Source organism: Diadema setosum, chromosome 16 (assembly GCF_964275005.1).
Source record: "Diadema setosum chromosome 16, eeDiaSeto1, whole genome shotgun sequence".
NCBI lineage: Eukaryota > Metazoa > Echinodermata > Echinoidea > Diadematoida > Diadematidae > Diadema > Diadema setosum.
The window spans coordinates 35,698,014-35,722,006 of record NC_092700.1 but is presented as its reverse complement, the minus strand read 5'-3'; the positions used below and the strand labels follow the sequence as shown (position 1 = coordinate 35,722,006).

General features: G+C 37.9%; 1 protein-coding gene and 1 pseudogene across 1 annotated transcript; one reads left to right on the top strand and one right to left on the bottom strand.

The window, feature by feature from the left end:
• The first annotated feature begins 209 nt into the window (after positions 1 to 209).
• LOC140239854 (uncharacterized) lies at positions 210 to 9,296 on the top strand (annotated as a pseudogene).
• Positions 9,297 to 10,561: 1,265 nt separating this feature from the next.
• Positions 10,562 to 18,212, bottom strand: LOC140240296 (U11/U12 small nuclear ribonucleoprotein 48 kDa protein-like). Its single transcript, XM_072320079.1, has 7 exons — positions 18,091 to 18,212; positions 17,343 to 17,415; positions 16,150 to 16,262; positions 15,028 to 15,192; positions 13,253 to 13,383; positions 11,969 to 12,075; positions 10,562 to 10,933 (listed from the first exon to the last, which is right to left on the bottom strand). The coding sequence occupies exons 3-7, from the start codon at positions 16,169 to 16,171 to the stop codon at positions 10,687 to 10,689; spliced, it is 672 nt and encodes a 223-aa protein (XP_072176180.1). The 5' UTR covers positions 16,172 to 16,262; positions 17,343 to 17,415; positions 18,091 to 18,212; the 3' UTR covers positions 10,562 to 10,686.
• Positions 18,213 to 23,993: the final 5,781 nt, after the last annotated feature.

Genomic DNA, 23,993 nt, shown 5'->3' with positions numbered 1-23,993 from the left:
TCATCTGTTTATTTCTTTCCCTTCGATAGTCATTGACATCCCTTAGAATGAACTAAGTTTGTATTTACCTATCTATCGCTTGTCCTTCGTTTCTCTACAAGTTAGATTATCTTTTGAGTATAGACACCATGTGGTAAATACAAAAGCACACATAGGCCTACATACAACATTTTTGTTTAATGAATTTGAAAGAATCTTGCGTAGTAAACATGTCTGCCTTTTCAAAATTGCAAGTCATCCTGGGAAAGATGTCTGGTCTTGCTAGGTAAGGAAGTTGCTGTAACAGTTACCATGGTTACTCCCCTGAAGGGTTGCTCATCGACAATTAATGGTAGGTCTTCAATTCCTGATCACCACGTAATCCGTTGGAAATAGCATGTCAAATCTGACGTTCTTATTCCTTCATTTCTAAATACTTTATGTTGGCTTTATCACTTTAGAAAAATATCTAAAGCGTGCAAAAATCTCTCTATATCATGAGAGGGCTTGTCAGAAGCAGAATGTCAGGTGAACGCTGCTATAATGATAGCGAGTCAACGTTCTTGTGTTTGTGATGTGAGAATTCGGCCCCATGGGGCACCTATCATAAATATGCATAGGATTCATACCCTTTTTTATATTTTTATACCAGTGGGAGAACTGATTCTACAATAGGACCAATCTCTCTCGAAAATAATATGCGTCTTATATTTGCAGATTTTACAAAAGCTTGTGCTCTTAGAATTTTTTTTTCATGAAAATTTGACAAAAATAGATTTATAAATAGTATTTCTTTCTTTCAATGTTGAAGCTTTTCCCATGCTGAACAAAATGACGAGTTTTTGGAAGAACGCGAATATTGATATTTGGTAATGCAGTAACAGTAAGACCTGCAGGCCCTAAAAGAGAGAGAAAATTACTAAAAAAAAAAGTTATCAGCTCTTTGGCCAACTGAATATGTTATCACAATATGCATATTTATATGAATAAAGACATATTAAAAATATAATGTATACACAAACTACAAATTCAGAACTTTTGAACGGATTGTCCGGGCCAGTTTCCTCATCCTTCATAATGCGTTCAATGATACAATGGTATTCACTTTATCCACATGGATATTTAAGGAGACGTTGACCCCTTAATATTACGTATACCTTTGAGATTATTCCCCCAACAAACTAGTATGATAAGCAATTGTTAATTTTTGCATATTACATTTGTTTCTTAATCTTTCTGGTTCTCAAATGCTCATTCCTTTTTAGTATATTTTGGTATTATATTTTTTTCGACCTTGCCTTTGATTTTATCAATGCGCTATTATCTTTTATAATTTGCATCCTTTAACAGTGTATGATACTACATCTTTATCATTGTTTATTGTTTTCACATTTTCCTTTATTTTTGCATGTTTGATTTATCTGTATTGTTGTTGTTGTTATGTTATAGTTTTTGCACTGTGTGGACCTGTTTACAATATTTCAATATTTGTGACAAAGTGTATAAGAACGCACCAAATACCAGTGCTGCATTATTGCTGCATAATAAGTCTTATATATCGACTATCTCCATCTTATTTATGCCCTATGCCATACGCAGCCATGACATGTATGATGATATTGCTTCTACTCGTAACTGTATCACGTTGGTTCTTGTTGCTTATTGTTTTTGCATATTTTGGTGACGTGATTATTTCGACCTTGAGTTTGACATTTTCTTACCGCTCTCATCTTTTATTCGTGTGCCGCTTTTCATCTGTGTAGATATCACATTTTGTTTGCTTCTACATTTTGTTGCTGTAATGTGTAGTATGTGATTTTCATTTGCAATATTAATTGCATAACATGGGTCACTTGAAAAGCAGGCCCTTTGGCCCTGAAAGTGACTACCTTATTCACCTTTTGAATGAAACTGAATGAATAGATGAATAAGTAATAATTAAGTAAATAAATAAACAAATAAATAAATAGATAGATAGATAGATAAATGAACGAATGAATGAATGAATGAATGAATAAATGAATAAATGAATAAATAAACAAATAAATAAATGCATTTTTATTCACAGCAGAAAGTATTATAGAGTGAAAAGTTTGCTCATCTCCGCGGATACGAACACTCAAAGAGTAGCGCTATAGGGAATGGGAAACCTTTTCTGCCAGACAGCTGGGAGATGCGACCTTCAAAGACTCACATTCATGTTCAACTTTCTTATTTTTCTTTACATCCCTGGGGAAATGTCGACTCGCTATCATTCAATAGGTATCCAATTACCAGGTAATGCTAATCAATTTTGATTTGCGGGTATTTGCGGGTAAATATCAGAAATACATGACTTTTTTCGCGTTTTACCACGGGTTTACAAGGGTCGGGAGAGTCAGTGGCAGGTCAGGAGCCTTTCAGATGGCGGAGAGAGGCATGAACGTGTATAATCACCACCCCCTGAAGCAACCTAATTTTCTCCCCCCCCCCCCTTTGATATTATATTTCATCGTTAAAAAGTTCTGTGCCATTAATGTTTATTTCCAAATATCTAATTTTCCAAATATTTACTTATTTCCAAATATCTGCTACCATGGAAGACCAGCTTAACATAGCTGAATATGGGCTATCCAGCCATTTTCACAGATGGAAAGTGAACAGACAAACAAACAAACAAAACTTTGAGACATGATAAGGCAAAATTTCGAATTGGGTCACTTCGATGCAATTCGATTTGAAATAAACCATCTGTGGTTTCGTATTCCGTTTCTGGGCTTTTGCTTCCCCGCCGTTGTTGCTTTTTTTTAATGTTGTTTACACTGCTTATTATCCCTTTAAGAAATGAAGATTCCGTACATAATGACCTATTGTTCCCTAGAAGGTACAGCGATATCACTCTTTTTCAACAACTTTCTTAAAAAAAAAAAGTAAAATAGCCTACCGCGTGTTTATTTATTTTTTTATCATATAAGTTATGTCTATCTAAAAGCCTATTAAGACTTTACCAAGAGCCTGGTGTGTCACAGAAGTAATTCTGGCATACTTTTGTTTATGAAATCACGTAATCATATACTCTATAATGTATGATAACAATAAAAATGGTAAAGCATAAAACTTAAAAAAAAAAAAAAAAAAAAAAAAAACCGGACGGGTGGTTTCAGGTGATTCATTAACTAATGGGTTATAATAGTTTGCAATGTCATGTAAGATAACCTTTGAGAGACATGTGGTTCAAATGAAGGATAAATGATTTACCGCAACCGCTTGCGATCAGGAGTGCATGCAGTTTAATACGTAATCTACCACACCTCGTGGGCAACGATCGCGTCCCAATTTAACCACGCCCATAAAGGGATTTTAGACACACCCAGTATCTTACCAGCACTGACACAAAAAGTCATCTGATGTTACAAAGCCGGTTGTAAACATGGATGCCGCACACTTATGTTGTGTGATGTATGTCCTATGACATTATTTCTTGTTTTCAATTTGTTAATATCTTATTTTTGATTTGGTTTGTGGTGTTTGTGTGTGTGCGTTGTGCGTGTAAGAAATTGGTAAATGTAAAGCGCGTAGGGAACATTAATATGTTATAACGCGCTATCTAGCCCAATTAGGCCCTATCTTTGATTGTTAATGTCAAAAATTCATTATTCTATGTTGGCCTATAAAAAGGTTCATATAACTTACACCGCCAGCTAGCTTGGGCTATACAAAATACAAAACAAAACAAAACAACGACAAAGAAAAAACCGAAAACATGGCATCTGCGATATTCAATATCCATGTGTGACCGCGCATGCCCAGGAAAAGCCTGGTCGCTGCTGTGGCAATGTCTATGGAGTGTGGCGGGGCGTGGGGGTGGCGCCACCAGACTGCCCTGTATTACACTAATGCACAGTGTATCACCGCGTGTACAATTGACAGTACTTATGGATGGTCTTCTTACGCAATCCCCATTAAGCCGGCTTGCACTATCCATTGTCCACTCCAGTCATTGAACTTCGCTATTAAACCATCGACCCTGCTGGAAAACTCTACTTGCATGGTGTAAAAGGTTTCAAAACGGGCAACTGTCATTGCAATACATGTATTGCCAACCTCTCCGAATAAAACTTTCTGGAACTGGGGATTTGGCACGAAGGGGTTATAATGTCTTTTTGTTGCTATATCTGCGTCGTGGTCTTAAAGGCATCTTAGAAACGAGCAATAAAAAGTACTACAATTTGTATTCCATAACCATAAACGTGCTATTGAGCTTATCTTGCTAACAGTACATACACCTGTAGTTATGTTTACTTTTTTGTGAGCTGATTAGGGCAAAGTTTGCCTTTTTCTCCTCTACGTGCTGGCAACGCTCTGTATGCACGTAGGCCTAGAATCACCACATTCTTTATGATTATCATTTTATATAGGCCCTATTTTACGTCGAAATGCCAAATGAAATAAAAAGAATGATAAATAAAAAATAATAATATAAATATTAGCGTGCACCTCAAATTTCACGTAGGCTTACTGAATCTGAGAGTGGAGATACTCGAGTCTTGCTTTGAAAGTGTTATGGGTGGGGCATAACACATGCATTCAGATTACACTTTGCACCTATTCCTGTCCTGGCCGCAATGCGTAGTGCGGGCCGAAAGGCTTCACACTTAACAGTGGCATTCTCACGCAATTCATGTAAAGAAAAAAAAAGCAAACACACACAAAAACAAAAACAAAAAACAAAGAACCAATAACACCTGCTGGCATATCCACCCCAGTCTTTTGAAATTCACTAAACCCTTGACATACTGGAAGAATAGGCCTACTTGGTATTAAAGATCCTTGTCAGCGACGGTGGTATCATAGGGATTAGAAACTGGCATCACTATGACAACCAGTTGTACACTCTATAGAGAACCGCTGAAATTTGGGATTTGCGGTTCCAAGAGGGTTAATTCTTTATTGTGTGACTACATCGTGGGCAGACAATAAAGCAGATCTTTACCGCTAGTCTTTTTTTCATATCACCCAACAAAATGTAATTGTGCTGCTGGGACACTTTATTCTCTAGATTTTAGAGAAAGCGGCTGGCAAGAGAAGACTAGGCTACTCTCGGATCATTCATGCAGAACATTCAAAAGTCAATAAAAGAGATGCAACCCCCGGATGGTCGGGCGGAATTCTCCCTGATGGCCGCCATGAGTGGACGTGCGGCACAAGCCCCTCCCACGCAACCACCCAATACACACACACACCAACACAGAACACCCACACACATCCATACAGCTGATAGGAACACACATAGCACATTACAACCCCATACATGATTGGCAACACACACACACACACAAGTAGCACGTCAAGAACCATACAAGAACACATAGCACATCTAAACCCCTCACAAATTCAACCTTATTCTCACAAACAATTCCATAACGACATGTAACATATATAGAAAACACTGCTTAATGTTGTTCTTCTCATCATTAAGTCATAAAAAATATAATACTATTATATACACACACACATACTAAAAAATCACTCAAGAAATCTACAACACAACACAGTCAACAACATATACCAAAGAGCATGAAGTAAAAAAAAAATGATAGAAATTACTAGTAAAACACACACTAAAAAAAATAATCATTCAAGAAATTTATAACACATCACAGTCAACAACATACATCGAAGAACATGAAGAAAAAATAAACCTCCTCAAAAATCACTCAATCTTCCCAGAGTTGTTCTTCTCATCATTAAATCACAGAAAAAATAAACACACACACACACACACACACGTACTCAAAAATTACTAAAGAAAATTACAACACATCACATTCACCAGCACACACAATAAATCCAAGAGAAAGAGGATGAAGTAAAAAAAAAATAATAATAATAATGTACAAAAAACTCCTCACTCCTCAAAATCACATTAATAAATCTAAGAAAAATAAAAAATAAAAAAACCACTTAACACCCCACACAAACCAAACAAACGAACAGGATGAAGTAAAGAAAAAACACAAACAAAACAAAACAAAACAAATCATGTACAAAAAAAAAACTCCTCACTCGTCACTGTTACTCTTCTCAAGATGGATTGAAATACAAAACACACACGCACACACACACACACACACACGCACACACACACACACACACAAACACTCTCACAAATTAGTCACGATAATTACAACACTCACTATGGATCACACTGACTAGCACACACATACAGAACCAACCAACAAGAAAACTTGTCTGTCCTACATTGTGTACAATGCACTTCCTATTCAGACTATGCCCACAAATGAAGAATAAATGAACATAGAGTGTTTGTGTTATACTCTTTGCATGTTTTATTTCTATTATACATAGAAAGGAAATTATGGAAATAATTTAATTTAGAAGTACAACTGTATCACTTAATCTGATTGATATTCCAACTTAAAGCACAGGGAGTTAGCTCACTCCAAAATATATTTATATGATTTTTATCAAAAAAAATACATGTACTGTTGTAGGCATAACAACACACTGTTCAACATCGACAAAATAGGTGTTTTGAACATTTAAATAGTAGTCACATGTGCCATATGTCAAGTCAAATGGTCAAAAACTGAGGGAGTTGCAAAATTATTATGTTTAGGTTTTCACAAACTTTACTGTTCAGCTTAATAAAGTTTTGATACAACTGGGGGAAAAAAAATGCCTCTCCTGAGGACTCCATGAGGAGTCACCTGTTCATTGTGCTCCCATTATAATGAACACAATTACATGTACTACAGAAATTATCGTTACAAAAAGTAAAATTCAGATCCCACATTTATCATCTATATACTCAACTGTTCCACAATGATGAAATTTCAATACATGTATTACAAACAAAATTGCTGGTTCCTTGGACTTTGTAAAAACAAGAGTCACCTGTATTACATGATTTAAAGTCTCCAAATGTGAAACAGCCCAGTTCCCTCATCTGGTTTTGGAGAGCTCTGGTCGCTGACAAATCCCAGGTTAATTAGGACTTCAGAAACAATTTTACAGCCTATGTTAGCATGACCTTTTTGCTTGATTTTATTTATTTTTGTACGTCACTGCCATAAACTGTAAAACGGATCATCTCTGAAAAACACAATACACTTGTACATTGTACAGTGTATATTACTTGATTGTGTAACTCTCCCAAGGGGATTACCACTGCATTAGCTTGATCTTCACAAAGCAGCATAGGAAGTTATATAAGCAGAAATATTCTCTTTGTACAAATTATTGTTACTTTTTCCATCTTTATCAGTGTTTCCTAATAACATGATTTTGACCGTAACAAGCTGAATTCTATGTACGATCCCTTCTCTGTTTTTTCCTCTCGATACTGAAGATATGCGATTTCTCTTTGCAGATTCCACACTCCTAAAGCTTTGCCTTTTAACCCTCATTCCAACAAATCTGCCACAGCACTTTCTTCACTGATTGGCAAAGACATCTCTGAGGTATCTGTCTATAAAAAGAGATTACCTATCCCTAAAATCTCCACAGAGTAAGCTCTAGTGAAGTGATGATGTCACAGTCTTTTGTTATAGTTTAGGTTGGAACCAGGTGTGAGCATGGTTAGCAATAAGAGTGTTTATAGACATTGGGGCCACATGAGGTTGTTAAGAAACAGTTTCCATGGCGATGAATGGTTATGACATTATTACTCTATTGTATCAGCATGGTCTTCAAATTGGACTGTAGCATTGTCACACATGAATGGGTTACATAATTATGATAGGGTATAGTTCGGAAATGGAATATTGGTCAGATGACTGAGAAAAAGGTGGGCAGCTTATAGCTAAGAGCCTGGGCACAGAAAATGTCACATGTATTCTCACTAGATCATATATTACACTGAACAATGCAAACATAAATATTGCTATTCAGTATCTTACCAAAAAATTCACTTCTTCCACACTTTAACAGTTTACACGAGCTTTGTTCCATTTGTACTCCCAGCTGAATAATGAAATACAGTCAACCTTGATTTAATAAGTCCATCACGCAAAATTTTAATAATTGCCAAAGTCGAAGGCTGTTTAAAGTCATCTCCTTTTTATATCATATGACGTATATAGATACCAATGTGTGATTGGTCAAAATGCTGTCACGTGACCATGGTCACAAGGACGAGAAGCATTATATTTCTAAAACATGACGTAAATTACGTACAACCATGGAATACATGTATAACCCCGTATGTAAACAACAAGCACGTTATATCAAGAGAGATGATGTAAACAATACAATCAAAACAAACGTCGCAGATGCTTCGCAAGTTAAAATGCACACTGTATTAAGAGCGTAGCGCTAAATATGAAATTGTAATAAAATTGCTTTTGTCAAAATGGCAACTTCGACAAACCGTTTCGCATTGCTTGGAGAAAGAGAATTGGACCAATTAATAGATGAAAAAGACTCCAAATCTACGACAAGAGTCATCAACATAGAGGAGAATGTATTAAAAGCTTACACAGAAGCCAAAGTATTTCCGAGACGATAACAGCACCAGGACTGAATAAATTTCTCCGTTCATTTTACGCAGAAGTTCGCAGATCGAATGGGGAATTCTACAATACGAATTAAATGGTAACTCTGCGATATGGATTACAGAGATACTTCAAAAAAGTGAGTGCTTTTGACTTTGACATCGTAAATGACCCTCAATTCAAGGAGGCAAATGAAACGTTTCATGCGATTCTCGTTAAACTAAAGAAGGAAGGCAAAGGATCTGTCGATCACAAAGATCCTGTTGCACAGGAGGACGTGTTGAAAATCAAGTCGTCATCAGCACTGGATGTGAATACTCCCAGAGGGCTTCAAAACAAAGTGGTCATTGGCATTACGTTGCACCTATGCAATCGCGATAGAGAAAACTTACGAAATTTGTCCAAGACAGATTTTGAAATTGTGACCGATTCCACAAATGGGAGATATGAATACCTTGATAATGACAAACTGACTAAAAATCATCGTGGAGAATCACTGGATGACTCACGTAGTCAGCAAGGAAGAATGTATGAAACTCACAAGCCCGATTGTCCAGTTGAAGCATTTCAAATGTATATGTTTCTCATCTCAATCCAGCAAGTGATGCCTTTTTTCAACATTCAAAAGTGAACATGGAAAGTAACGAGCAAGTGTGGTACTACGAAGCTCCCGTTGGCAAGAAAACTTTGGGTGAGAAAATGAGGAAAATATCCCTTGAAGCACAAACATCAAAAGTCTACACGAATAACTGCCTACGCGCAACATTGATTCATGTGCTAGACGCCAGTGGGTTTGAAGCCAGACACATTATGTTAGTATAAGTGATGAGGTAGCTTGCCCTTCTAATGTTAACCCTAACTTACCTGGGGGGGGGGGGGAACCATTCCGCCGCACAAAATTTTTTGACCGCGCCGCTCGCTGACTTTTTACTTTCAAGTCTTGCACAACTTTTGAGACCAAATTTGTCGCATTCGGTCAGTCTAGAGCTAGACAGACCTCTAAATCTACAGAACTACATTACAGAGACTAGGATTCATAGGGAGCCTACCTAGGGAGAATAATATATTACAGTCTACAGAGTCTACTAGCATTTTAGTAGGCCTACGTATCCTAGACGCTATAGGCCTTCTTCTACAACATTGATGGTCTACTTGACAGTGGCTAGATTCTCAGCATTTTCCTGTTTAGTGCTACAATTCTATTTTTCACTGTGGATTTGGAATTTAATTGACATCAAGCGGACTTTTTTCCTGTTATTTTCCTGGATTTCACAAGTTACTGCGACGGTCATTGCAAAGTTGACATTGGAATTTGGATTTAGAAATTTCTCTGCGTTTGGTGATTGTTTACCAGCTAGAATTGTTGCAAAACTTGGATTTCTTAACATTTGACACTGGGTCAAAAACAGCAATCTGCATGATCTGCAATGGTAAGTTTTCACAAGTATTTTCTGTATATTTTCTGCATTTTGTTTGTACATTGGTTTGCATTGTAGTTCAGGCCCAGGTTCTAATATATCTGACAGGTCTGTAGATTTATATAAGAATATTAAAGATGATGTCGTTGATATTGCAGATTCTTCACTTTGTGTGGCCAGCTCGACTGCGCATCCACTGTCAATTTCATGAGCGTACTGACCATGTGGGCTTGGCTCGGAAACTCGAAAGTCGCTTTGCTTTTTACAACAATTTATTCTGTGAAGGTGAAGGTCATAAAATATAACAGATATTTACTTTTTCCTTCGATAGCAATATAACATTTTCATTTCCCTTGGGGAATTATATCTTTGTCTCGGAACACTATATTTTTCCTCGACAGAAATATGATTCCCGCGAGGATCTTAAAGGACAAGTCCACCTTCATATACATGTGGATTGAGTGAAGGCAACAATATTAGTAGAGCACATCAGTGAGAGTTTGGGGAAGTTCGGACAATCCGTTCAAAAGTTGTGAATTTTTAAAGTATTTGTGCAGTCACTGCTGGATGAGCAGACTACTACAGTGAATGATGTCACATCCGTACAACGATATAAGGAAAATAAAAAGAGAATTTCACAAAACTTTACTTTTTGAATAAAGTGCACATTTCTTCGATGGATGGACAGACAACCCGAAAACATAATGCTTCCAGTAACACTTTGTGGCGGAGGCATAAAAACAGCAAAGACCTGACACCTTGTTAAGTAACACAGAAACTTTCTGCAGAATAAGTTAGTTTCGCTCATCATCGTTGCGCTGCGATCTGTGCTTACTCTTGTGTTTGTGTTTACTGTGGCTGCCATGGCGATGTTCACTACGGTGACCGGACCTGGACCCAGACCTGGACCCGCCCTCTTTACTGTGGGATCTGCTCCGTCTGTCTCGGTCACCGTCATCCCTTCCTCTGCTCCTTGACCTTTGCCGTTGACCACTGCTGTCCCTCCCTGATGAACTGACCTTGGTCTCATCTCTTGGACTTCTACACAGCAACAATGGGTGATTATCAGAACAAGCTTCATGATTCTAAAGATAGCAATAGGCCTACTTGTACTCACAAGTATCCAATAGATATGATGATGATGATGATGTTTATGATAAAAGTAATCAATTAGAGTAACAATAAATGTATTCAACTGAAAACAAAAGGAAAAACACAAATCATCCAAAGGTCAGCTTCCTACACGGGTCTTCATAATATGAGCTACTAGGGTATTACAATTTATATACAAGACTGAAAGCCAAGGGTTGTGGGCTGGCAGCTATCATTGTGACTGTAATCAGTCCAGCCTGCAATATGTACAAGAAATTATTTAGATAGTACTCTCACTTTTGTGGGATTATTGTTGTACAGACATTTTCGCAAATGAGGAGGTCACTGACATTTTCGCGAGATGTTGTTTGTTTGTTCATTTCCATCTGAGAAGATGGCTGGATAGCCCATATTCAGCTATGCTAAGCTGGTCTTCCATGGGGTCCAGTTGGATGTGAGGTGGGACCACTTCATCGGGTCAAACACCCTGCTCTTTGCGATGAATGAATGAAGCGGGATCTTTTACGTGCATGAGCTGTGACTCTCTCATACACGGGACCTCCATTTTATGTCTTATCCGAGGGACAGTGTTTTGCCTCTTGCTAGAGGGGACGGTATGTTTACACACAACATTGCCTAGTCCAGACTTGGGTTCGAACCCGGGTCCTTAGGATCGTGAGGCAGACGCCCTACCGACTGAGCAAACTCATCGCCCTAAATTCCTGAATTGACACATAAGCGTGCTATTACCTTAATGTATGGAGACATTTTTTTCATGTCATTAGATTCGCAGTCCAACTGTGATTCACGAAAATTAAACCCTCGTGTAAATAACAGCTTATACATTAATGTGAATTATTCTAAATTGATTGAGATCCAACTGGACTCCATGGAAGACCAGCATAGTGTAGCTGAATATGGGCTATCCAGCCATCTTCTCAGATGGAAAATGAACAAACAAACAAACAAAGCATTCAGATTTACCTCTCTGCACGGTCTGCCCAAGGCTTCTCATTGTCTTTGCTATTCCCTTCAAGCCGGCTGGTTTCCTCAAGGAACTTCATGTGAGTGTCGATAATTTCCCTCATCACCTGTCAAACATTCATTCAAACATTTCAATTAGAACGTGATGGAAACAAGATTTAATCAGCAAGAACTAGTATAATCATACTGTACAGATAGAATGTCAATAAAAGACACAAACAATATTACAAAGCAGAAACAGAGAAATGGGGTAAAAATGACAAGCAACAACACCCATTTTTTACTCAGAGATTCATAAATTTATATGAATACAAAAACTTGAAGCCACACCTGCATACTAGTAATGTAATATGCGCGCAACAAGTTATCCTAAGTGGTAAGCCTACACACACACACACACACACACACACAAACAAACAAACACACAGACAATGGGAAAAATTAAAAAAATATAAGATTCATAAATTTATATGAATACAAAAAGTAACAAGTTATCCTAAGTGGTAAGCACACATACATTCACAAACACACAGACAATGGGAAAAATTAAAAAATAAGATTCATAAATTTATAAGAATACAAAAAGCAACAAGTTATCCTAAGTGGTAAGCACACATACATTCACACACACACACAAACACACAAACACACAGACAATGGGAAAAACTAAAAGATAAGATTCATAAATTTATATGAATGCAAAAACATGAAGCCACAGCTGCATATTGGTAATGTAATATGTGCACAACAAATTCACACACACACACACAAACACATAGACAATGAGAAAAACTCAAGAAAAAAAAGTACCTGTATAAATGCTGGGAAACTACTGCATGTTTGTAATTCTCATTACACCCACTACCCTGTTGCCCACCCCCCCCCCCCCCCCCCACTCTTACTGTTGCTATTTCACTCTTTTCCTTTTTTTAATCCCTCTACTGTTCTTCATCTTGTTTGATGTTGCCTTCCTATTCATCCTTATCCTTCAAAGGTTGCCCCCATGGTCCTTGGGATCATCACTGACCCTCCTCTGTCTTTTGTCTGTCCACCCTCCTGCTTTAATCCCCCTCCCTTTACCTGTTGGGCTCCTTGCCCATGACCTCCCACCCTCCCCTTTTGTTTTCTTTGTTCTGTGTCCCTAACCCTCCCCTGACTGTTCTTGTTGTGTATAGTCCTTACATGTGATAGCTTTCCCTGCCTGTTTGTCGTTTTGCCTCTGACAAAGATTCCGCTAGGATCAAAAGCTCAGGCCCCTTTTGACTCCAGTAGTAAAAGACTTACATCTGTCTTGGTCTTGCGGGTGATGTGGACATTCTTGGCCCGATAGCTCTGCCTCCTTCTCCTGTAGTCTCTCATCTCAGCCAGTACTTCCAGTCTACTCTTGGGCTTCCCTCCAGCATTATCATCATCGTCTGAAGGTCACCAACAAAATCAGCAAAGAGGATAAAATTGAGCTAGATTTTGTACTGATGAAAATGTTAACCCCATGGGTGTCAGAAAAATCGTCAATGACAAAGAATGGACAGGCTGGTAATTCACCTGTGTGAAAAGCATTCAAACAGCGCCGTATCGCTTTTCCTTGGCCAACTGCGTGTGCCACTGTAAAATTTGAAAAATATTGATCAGACTTGAGATGTGAATACAGCATACGCTGGACTTGCAACGTCTTTATTATACACTATAAGGGCACTCAAATGGGGTCAGTGAAATTCAAAATCAAGTGAGCTCAGGCTTAATTGCTACATACGTCTTCATACAATTTTTATAGCAGAATGAGGGCACTACTACATTGGAAAACTTAACTTAAACAAAAATACAGGCAGATATCAATAGAATAAACTCTTATCTTTTTTATCACCGTCATTTTCCTGGTCAGTATAACACAAATTAACATGAATTTAGGTCACAAAAGTAGACATTCTCTTCTACATTTTGGGAACCCAGTATACCAGGCTCTTGTCAGGAATGGGATAACTACCCACGAATTGTGATTATGGTAGGACCAAAATCCACAGATATAAAGTGTAGCTCATCAATTTGTGCATGAGCAGGTCTGTGTACACAGATTAGATGAAAAAAAGTGAGAAAGATGCCTATGTTGGTACAATGCAGAATGGTTCATCTGTTACTGAGCATTTTCAAACATCTTTTCACTGTGCATTTATTGCTTTGTTTTGTTCTTCCTCTTTCCATTTCTTGCTTTGATAAGACGATTTTATTTTGTATTGTTTAACTATACATGTGTAAGTAAACCACAGCATTTTCAACAATATCAGACATACCAAGAGCCACAATTAAAGTGACTAAGGGAATAATGTTCCTTTTTATGATACTAATAATATGTGACCCGCCACAACAAAAGGATCTGGAAGTTGCTGATGGCTGGGCCAAGAAAATCGAATTTGAAGTCAAATCATCAAAATCTGTCAAAACCATCGGATTTCTGGTTTTGGCATAATTTTGTAGTCTAATGTGTCGTCTACCCTAAGCCGACATTTCCAAGCTAAATGATCAGAGGAAAGGCTAGAAATTAGCATTTTTCTGGGCCATGATTTTCAAATTTTCAACGGAACAGAAACGTGTCCAAATATTTGGATTTAGCGCCGCAGATAGACTCTGCCCATAGCAACGAGGGAGTGATCTTATTGGTTAGTGTGTGGCATCCTAGTTACTGATTGGTCATGCATAGACCACTGGCACTAAGCTTGAATGAATATCACAGAGGTTGCCAGGAGCATACTTTCTATTGTCAAGAGGTGAAAACTGTCTTGCCTCCCCTTGATTACGACTGTGTCAGAAGGAAAACTTTGAAGGCGGTTTTTTCAAAACGCTGATTTCCTTAACCATTTGACATGCTCGAATAAAATCATCAATATCTCCGCATCAAAGTACTTTTATGAGCCGTTTTATATTTGAAATGAAAGTGGAAGCTTAATGGAATAATGTCATGTCATTTTCAAAAAATCGACCTCCCTCGACTTTCGGATCCTTTTGTTGTAGCGGGTCACATATGTAGTACTGAGTACTGTGGCATTTATAACAAAAGTATTGTTTACTTTGATCCTGGTCTAAGTTCAGTTCCAGGTCTGTATAGTCCTGCTCCTCTCGCCTCCTTGCCTGGCACTTCTCCAGGGTAGTCTCATACAGGGCCAGCCTCTCTGTGGGACTTGCTTCCACAGCTAGCCGGTCCATCGTTCTGGGCAATGTGCCAGTTGAGTTGTCTGAATAGGAGGCAAGACAGACAGTATACTTTCATTATATACAGCACATGATCATATAACCAAGTCACGATGCTACAAATCAATATATGATAATAATAATAATAATAACAATAATAATGATAGTGATAATAATAACAACAATAATAACAATAATAATAATGACAATAATAATACTCTTTTCTCGTGCTTCCTGAAGGTGCAGACATGCAGAAGGCAAGAAGATACCAACCTCATCACATGCTACTCTAATAGTGGTTACCTTCAGTGCACTTAAACATAAACTTATAATGCCATGTTCAACTATATAAAGTTTGTTTTACTTCTAGGACAAACTCACTCTCAGAAGGCTAAACACCATGTCACCAGAGTACAGGTAACTAACATATTTGTGTTTTTGCCTCCCATCAGTAATCTCATCTCTGTCACCTGGAAAAGTTTTCATCAATATAGAAAAATAAGGAGGAACCTCATCTTACAAAGTCAATCTCGGGATTGATTCTCTGACATGCATGTTTTTTACCACCCATGATAGAAATTTGAAGCATACTTTTTTTTTCTCTCTCTCTCTCTCTCTCTGACCTCAGCTACAAATTTTACCAAGTCTATCCTGTCTTTGAGCATACAGTATTGTATAATCACAAATAGGTTTGATTGCTCTAGTACTGAGTGGACCAAAACATGCCATAAAAAGACACTTTTATTGAAACAACCGCTTCTCACACTCCCTAAACCTGAGAAGGACGTGATGTGCACAAGTCATATTTCTCTGAAAGGGACAGATCCAAATTAGAAGTCCCCATACGGGAAAGTACAAGCATTCACAAATCTTTTGGTGGGAATGGTTCGGTCCAGATATCTGTCATGTTGTCTATGCTTGAAGTAAATGCATAGTTTTACACTCCAGATACAATGTCTTGTAGAAAGGATATATAGAGAAGGATATTCGGAGATGCTAACATGGTGTTTTATCACTCGGCATTCCAACTCTGAGAAACTGATCCTAGCGATGATAAAAGCCACCAATGAAATCTCAGATACTAGGAGACCATAGAGTGAATGGCAGTCTCCAGCTGGAATGAAAATGAGTATTATTCGAAACAAATTATCAGACAACTAGTCCACAAAGTCTGCTTACAATACATACACCGTACACTCCACCCTCAGCACTAAGTAGTACATACATCTGTAGTAATTAGAATAATGAGCAAGTATGTTTCTACCATAAAGCTGCTAATTCATTAAAAACCAGCTGCTTCATTACTAATCAGACTTACATCTGCACTCAATCGGGTACAATACCAAAATTGGCTACATAGGAGACTCCAGTAAGAACTTTTGATGAAGTAATTAGAAAAAATACAATTACAGGATTTGTGGAATCATATTCAATTTAATCATAATGAGCAGTTACCCAATATATGCATGCTACATGGCTCTGCAGGGTCTTGACAGGATCAAAAAGTTTACAAGGCATAACATATCTCTTCTGTCAACACTGCACTCTGCAGAAATATGTTTATTGACAGGAGAAACACCTTTAGAAGATTTTACAAGTTTGCAAGCTTGTTCTGATGTCTTTTTGTCTTTACTTCAGGTCATTACCAATACTGTACACAATGAACGACATGGTTAGTTCTAGTAGCTACCCAACTTTGAGCGTAACAGAATAACTACAGTCCAACCTCGATTATATGGCCATTGATTAACCAGATTCTCTGTTATCTGGACATGAACTGGCTGACATCTTTTTAAAAATGTTTTCATGTATTTTCAGTGCCAAATCTCACTCAAAGCAAACAGGGAGTGAAATAGACCCACAGAAATGGACATAAAACAATCAACACTTTGCTTTTGAAGCAGAGATTATAGAGATAGATACCGCCAGTATCTGAGACACCTTTACCAGCAGTGTTTTGCTAAATATGGACAGCTGCTAGGTATCAAGGGAGAAATAATACTGGCACTTGTTTAAAAGCCTGTGGCTCTGTCACAATGGTAGTTGAGTATATCTCTCTTATCCGGCTAAATCGCTTATCTGGATGCATGGCGGTCCTGACGTGGCCAGTTAATCGAGGTCGAACTGTACAATCAAAACGTCAAAAATATCATGATCCATAAAAGCTACAGAGAATTGAACCTGTAGAACTCACCCAGAGTGACACTGTGCACACTGTTACTCTTTTCATAGAAGAACTCATTGTGAGAGAAGTCTTCTGCGTTTTCCTGCAGAGAGGAGAGATTGAGATATGAGGAAAGATGAACAAGGATAGTTCAAACTGAAGTTGCTTGTCCTATTGGGACCAGCAGAGCATCATTTACACACCTTTCTGGTAATATTACCTGCGTCCAAATCATGTGGATAGATGATAAAGATCTTCCACAATGATCAAATATTTTTGCAATACTCTTTGTGCACACTTTTGCCATAAATAATGAGCAACTGTAAGCATGTATACCTGTGTGGCTAATATTCTGATATTAGCGACAAAAGAATACTGCAGATTTGGTCCAGTTGCAGTTGAATAATTTTGTTGAAAAGATATAGTACTGTATGCATATATATCATCTGCATGCACAATTACCTGAAGTAAGCATAAATTTAACAAGGCTGGAATGGAGCATGCTGGACTGACATCTATCCACCAGTAGAGTACAATTACTGAAGAAGACATAGTAAATGTTGCTATTATCTTATCAAAATTGAAGGAAATCATATTTTCTAGCATGCACTTCCCACACATAACACAAAGCACTACGGATGATATCATAATATATAAGCAGCGGCAATTCTATGCCTGCCCAGTAAAAATTATCAAATGTTTCTACAATTCCTGTTTCAGTGACTTTTGTTTTCAAGCGAAGGACTGAGAGCCATTTCTCTAAACTCTCACTGCTTACCCATTCCACCTTGCTATACCCGTCTCCAGACCATTCACATCGCTTTAAGTGAGCGTTGAGAAATTCTCCCGGCACCGCATGGTTTGTGTTCAGTGGACATGGTACCAACGGTTCCTGTTTCTTTTCATAAGAAAGAAAGAAAGAAAGAAAAAACATGATATTTGTTACTGAGGGATAACACTTTATGCCACCAGATCCTCATTCTGATGCCCAATTAAGTATTCATTTTAGTACAAAGTTAACATTAATGCATGCTCCTCTGCCTCCATACAATTTGCAAGCTTTGATTTTAATAGACCCATACAATCTGAAAATTGCATAAAGCAAGGTGACTGTATTGCAATTCTGCTACTCTGTGTTCTGCTAACAATAAACTGGATCTGGACAAAGAAGAAGTACATTTAAGCAATAAAATCAGCATTTCAGTCTTATTATTTATTGTGGTCTAAGGATATTGTACTATTACCTGGTATCATCTAAATATGCAATTGTATTGGTCCTTCTATTACTGTATATGCTGTTATTTTTGCATTCAGATATTTTCACGAATGCATTCTTGCGAGATGTTGTTTTCGCGTATCAATGCCAACGCTTACGTTGATGCTCTATTACCACAGCGCATGGAGGCATTTTCGCGTGTTGTTAAATACGCGATCCAACTGTGATTTGCGAAATTCGCAAAAATGAAACCTTCAAGAAATTAACAGCTTATACAGTAGTCTTCCCTTTTGTTGAGGGCATGGGGACATATAGGTACAGTAAGCAAATAATCAACGTTGGTGAAGGTGATGGGACAAACTATCACTTCCGAGGCGATCTGGATGTAGCTATCTTTCCGAAGCGCAGCTGAGGAAAGATAGCGTACACATTCAGATCGCCGAGGAAGTGATAGTTTGTCTCATTGCCTGAAACTAAACGTTGATTATTTGCTTTATATTCCACATCTAGGGTCCTAGATATTAGGTGTCTTTGGGTATCCTCAGGGCTTAGGTTACGTACGTAGTTTACTTTAGACGTATGCGCGTAGATGACAAAACAAAGAATTTGCTCCGTGCCCTGCGCGTGGCACTGAAATAAAAGTGCGTTGCACTGTGGTCTATCACTTGGTCAAATGATAGACCATAGTGCAACGCACTTTTCTTTCGCGTGTACTCAAAATTGTAAGTTATATCACGCATTAGGACTGTGTGGACTAAGAGATCAGCGAAACAAAATGACTATCATAGAGTGTAATGAACTTTTTTTCTCAGGTGATGTGATGGGTAAAACTACGCTTTATCACATGATCATCTCTTGACCAATCCTATAGCAAGATTCTTAGTATGTGGAATATAGTATATACACTACATGTACTCTGGTATGTGTTAAATGCACTATATTATGAGCAATTTTATCATCCATCATTATGCGTTGAGAGATTATGAAATTTCTTACTTGCCGTAGATTACAAAAGAGACGGAGTGATACTAATCAGTAAAGGTACAATCTTACTATCGCAAGCTGACAATGGAATTTTAAAAAAACAACAACGTTAAATTTCATTCTCTACGCTCTTAGAACTAACTTCTGAGCAGCATAACAAACTGACACATGCCCCTACTCTTATGTAACTCTTGGGTACATACTTTGCAAATTATCCTTGTATTTTTAAGGCTTTCCTGAATAAAGAAACAAACACCATCAGCAACATTAGGTACTGGTACCTGTAGTTCTTCTCTGCTCCATCCAATTCCCTTCAGGACCTCTTCCAGAGTGCTATTACAAGACTCGATGAACTCTGAGACCTCTTCCAGGTGGACTCGTCGGCGTTCAATGACGGATGACGTAGCAGATGTCTGATGAAGCTTGTCGTCCATGATGAACGTTTGACAGTTATGCTGTAGTTTGCAGCCAAAACTTGATGCTGGAATCTATACCCCAGTTGCTGGATCTACATAGATAAGTCTACTGGTAGGTAAAATATGTATGTTCGGTATATGCAAAAGCAACAGAAAATGGCCTAAGTTACAAAGCTTTTAGATAAACAGTGGTCAATAAATTGAAAAATTTATTCCGTATCTGTACACAATGATATCCAGGACTGTGCTGAGACATTAAATAGGGATGGAAACGTTAGTTGTTTAATATATTAAAGGCATATGCATTAGAGTCTACTCGCTGCAAGAACGACTCTCTGGACTTCAATGCACACTTTTCTACACACTTTCTGTCACCATGGTCACAGGACGTCGGCTTGACCTGCTTGATAATAATAGTTGCACAACATCACATTGGATTGACTCGACACATATTATCATATCAGTATCACTCATTCAGACTAACTCAATTGACACTCACTGCCGGAGTATATCTGACAGTGACACTATAAACTCTTGACCGAAAGATCGGTCTGTATCTGGGACCTGGTCGTCGGGGATATGTTCCGTGGAGACTGCATCTGGCTTCACGGATCCCCTCCGGAGGAGAGCGATAACGTCAAAAAAATAAAAGACTCCTCCGGACAGACGGATCTTTCTGTCTAACGTGATATAATTATAAACTCTCTCTCTGGGTAGACTCTGGTCCTGGACTTGTGACTGGAAATGGTGTTGCATCCAGGTACTCGCACACGTGCACGTGCACTCAGCTCAGGTGCCCTTGCCTGGTGATATGCACACACACATGTAAATATGCAATTGAATCTTCAGGATTGAAGGAGGCAGAACAAACAGAGGAAGAAGAAGATTTAACCGTTAGATGATCTCTACACCATACCATCCCATCCCCAAACTCCCCGAATCCTGGTCGGTTCTGACCCGGTGAACCTGCCCTCACTCCCAAGCCAAAGCCCAGGGCAAAAGGCAAGGGTTTTTTTTTTTTTTCACTTTAAACATTTAGAATGTCTAGGTCTATTCCCTGTGTTAGTCAGTTGTCTGCTACTGCTACATAGACATAGTGCTGGGAGAAGAAATCAAAGGAAGAGATATAAATCTGACACATCGCACCTAAAAATACAGAATTGTCTTACCTACAAGGTAGCACACCAGCCGTCAAACTGGCGCGGCCGCGTTTTGGCCCCTACTGCCCGTAAAACCTACGCTACCTGTATTATGTTAACGTTAGCTAGCTGAGCCGCGCCGCAGGACGGGTGGGTTAGGGATGCATGACTTGTAGCATCAGAGGCGAGAGGTGTCGTTTCGGGAGTGTACAGGCCGAGGGCTCTGGGCATGGGTTCAGTTGGAGTACGGTAGCGCATAGCGGATATGCGTGGCTCGCACAATTTGCGATCTGTATACCGTATGTCGCCCTCTAGAGTGGCTCAAAGCAAACCCACTCAAAATCTGGAGTACTCAGTAATGGGAAAAACACTATTGTTCCCTATAGAGATCAGTGATAGTACAAGTTCATTGTACCACTTATCTCTGAAATTCTGCACTTTTCTTTACAAATCTGCATTGTACTTTATCAAGGAGGTTCAAGAGATCGTACATGACGTACCACTTTTTACCACAGACAGCACAATGTACATGCAGATTTTACATACCACTTATCGATGATGATAAGATAGCAACATCATTATCAACAGTCATAACACAAAGCAAAAAGAAAAAGAAAAAAGAAAAGGAGAAGAATTAGAAGAATGAAGGTAAAAGTGATGACATAGAAATTTAAGCTCCTAATTGTCTTGAGGGTTTCTGATCAAAACTATGGGCAGAAGTGACTCCAAAATAGTATCATTCACCAGTACTTTTCGAAGCACTGAGGCATTTAGATCATTAATCAACTGGAAACTCGAAATTAGAGTAGGCATATATTATTTGTTTTATATTTGAAATAAAAAAAATAAAAGAAAATATAAAATGAGAGTCGTGTGGTGGATGCAATACTAACATCACAGTCTCACAGATTGTCGGTACAAAGTAGGGCGCCATGTCACAATCCCTTTGTGATGTCACAATCACCTTGCTACATTTTCATTTGTACGAAGCAGTGCGCAGTGTCAGAATTATTGCTTTATGATGTCACAATTACTTTGTTACATTTTCGCAAAGTGGCCGTACCGTACGATACAGCGCGCGATGTCAGAATCGCTTTTGTGATGTCACAATTGCTTTGTGCATCATTTCACAATGATTTAGTAATACCATGCGTTTATGGAGTGCAAACAGGCTAACATTCTGACATACTAGTAGTTGATGATACATAATAAGCTCTTGAAGCTCTTTCAACCAGTCATCAGATGTCTTTTGATCCAATATAAATGCATGATATGCATAATACACGTAATATGCCTGTGTTGTGCACACTTCAATACATGTATTTGAAGAGTCTTTGGAAAAAAAAAAAACATTGAGAGTTTGATTATTCAAGCAAGCTCAGTTGGTGAAACACAAATAAAATTGAAAGTAATGATGTAAATAATTGAAGTATATTCAGCGATAATCAAGTATACCACAGGTAATGGTTTATTGGTGGACGATAAGATATCTCCCACCTCTTCTCTATAGGCCTATTATTTTGAGCGTTTCGAATTATTTGACATACAGTTCATGTTCTGCCGTCCTGGTATTCAGGTATTAAAGGAGACGCATTTTCCCCTTTCTTTCTTGCGTGCAAAGCAACCATTATCCATATCATATACACCAACGTCAGGTTCTCTTTTTCATCGCTATAAGTTTAAAGAGTTATGGTTGACTTCTTCTCTGTATTCTGTTGGAGGGGGAAGATAAATTAGAATTAATGTAACGACAGCATCGGCAGGCTTGCCTCCAGTTTTTGGAGATTTTACGTGGAAACCAACCATGCGTTCCGAAGTGAGCACTCCCGGATAGATTTCTCAACTACTGTTCGCATGACAGTTATATATTATTTGCTTTCAGTGTTATCATATTTATCGCAGACCCAAATACGATTGTATACATTTTCTATAAAAATGTTCGAATGAAATTATGTTCTCTCATTCTATCAACGGAATCGTCACCTGAAAATAATAATTTATTTTATTGGATGTCATTAATTCGTGTTTCATAGTATTATCATTTTTTTTTTTTTTTTTTTTTTTTTTTTTTTAGTTACTTGGCATGATGATCGCAGCTGCATTCAAAACAATCACTTGTCGGCTTTGATGTGCATTTGTTTGGGATTTTTTTTTTTTTTTTTTTTTTTGCAATTCTTTCTGCGACCTGACTGTTCGATGTCTTTTTTTTTTAGTTGATTTTTCGTTTCTTAAAGAAGTTTTCAGAATGTGTCAAACTACAAAAAGTCACAGTGACCAAATTTACAATCGACAAGAACGTCGTGACCAAGAAAGACAAGTGAAAAGAAAACAATGGTTAACTAGAACTTCCAACTATTTTACTAGGGATAAACTTGTGTGTCGGTTGGCCCGGCGGTTGGCTACGTTGTATTGATGATATGTGTGGAAAAAGTGTGATGCCTTCATCGCGCTGACACACCTTCTGGAAACAATAACAGTATTAAAGGGATCGTATAGTTTTTGGTTGAGACCTAACTTCAGATTTCTAACATCTTTTGGTGAGATAATGAGAAAACTCTTATGAAATATTGAAGAACATGAATACCAAGAGGAATTCAACCTTTATTTGATAAATCTTGGTTTTGAAATGGTTGAGATATTCAAAACAAAGCAATTCTAATAAGAGATGGGACCCAAATTTTATTAGAATCGTTTTTTGTTTGTTTGTTTGTTTGTTTTTTTTTTACTCTAAGCCATTCCAAAACCGATTTTAATCTATTAAACTTTAAATTGCTCTCAGAATGGAATGCTGTGTATTATATCATAAGATGGTTTAATTGGTATCTTGCGAAAAGTAGAAAGCCCTAACCTCATCTCCATCAATATTAAATAAACCAACTCTTTAACACAACAACAGCCAACAAAAGACAACAACGATCGGCATACA

Excerpts from the sequence above, each read along its gene's own strand:
- LOC140240296 (XM_072320079.1), bottom strand. The coding sequence starts at position 16,171 with ATGCCGAGTGATAAAACACCAT. Across the intron at positions 13,384-15,027 it reads GAACTTAGACCAGGATCAAA|ACGATGATGATAATGCTGGA; the intron begins GTAAACAATACT and ends GGTGACCTTCAG. Across the intron at positions 10,934-11,968 it reads TGGGCAGACCGTGCAGAGAG|AAGTCCAAGAGATGAGACCA; the intron begins GTAAATCTGAAT and ends GTTGCTGTGTAG.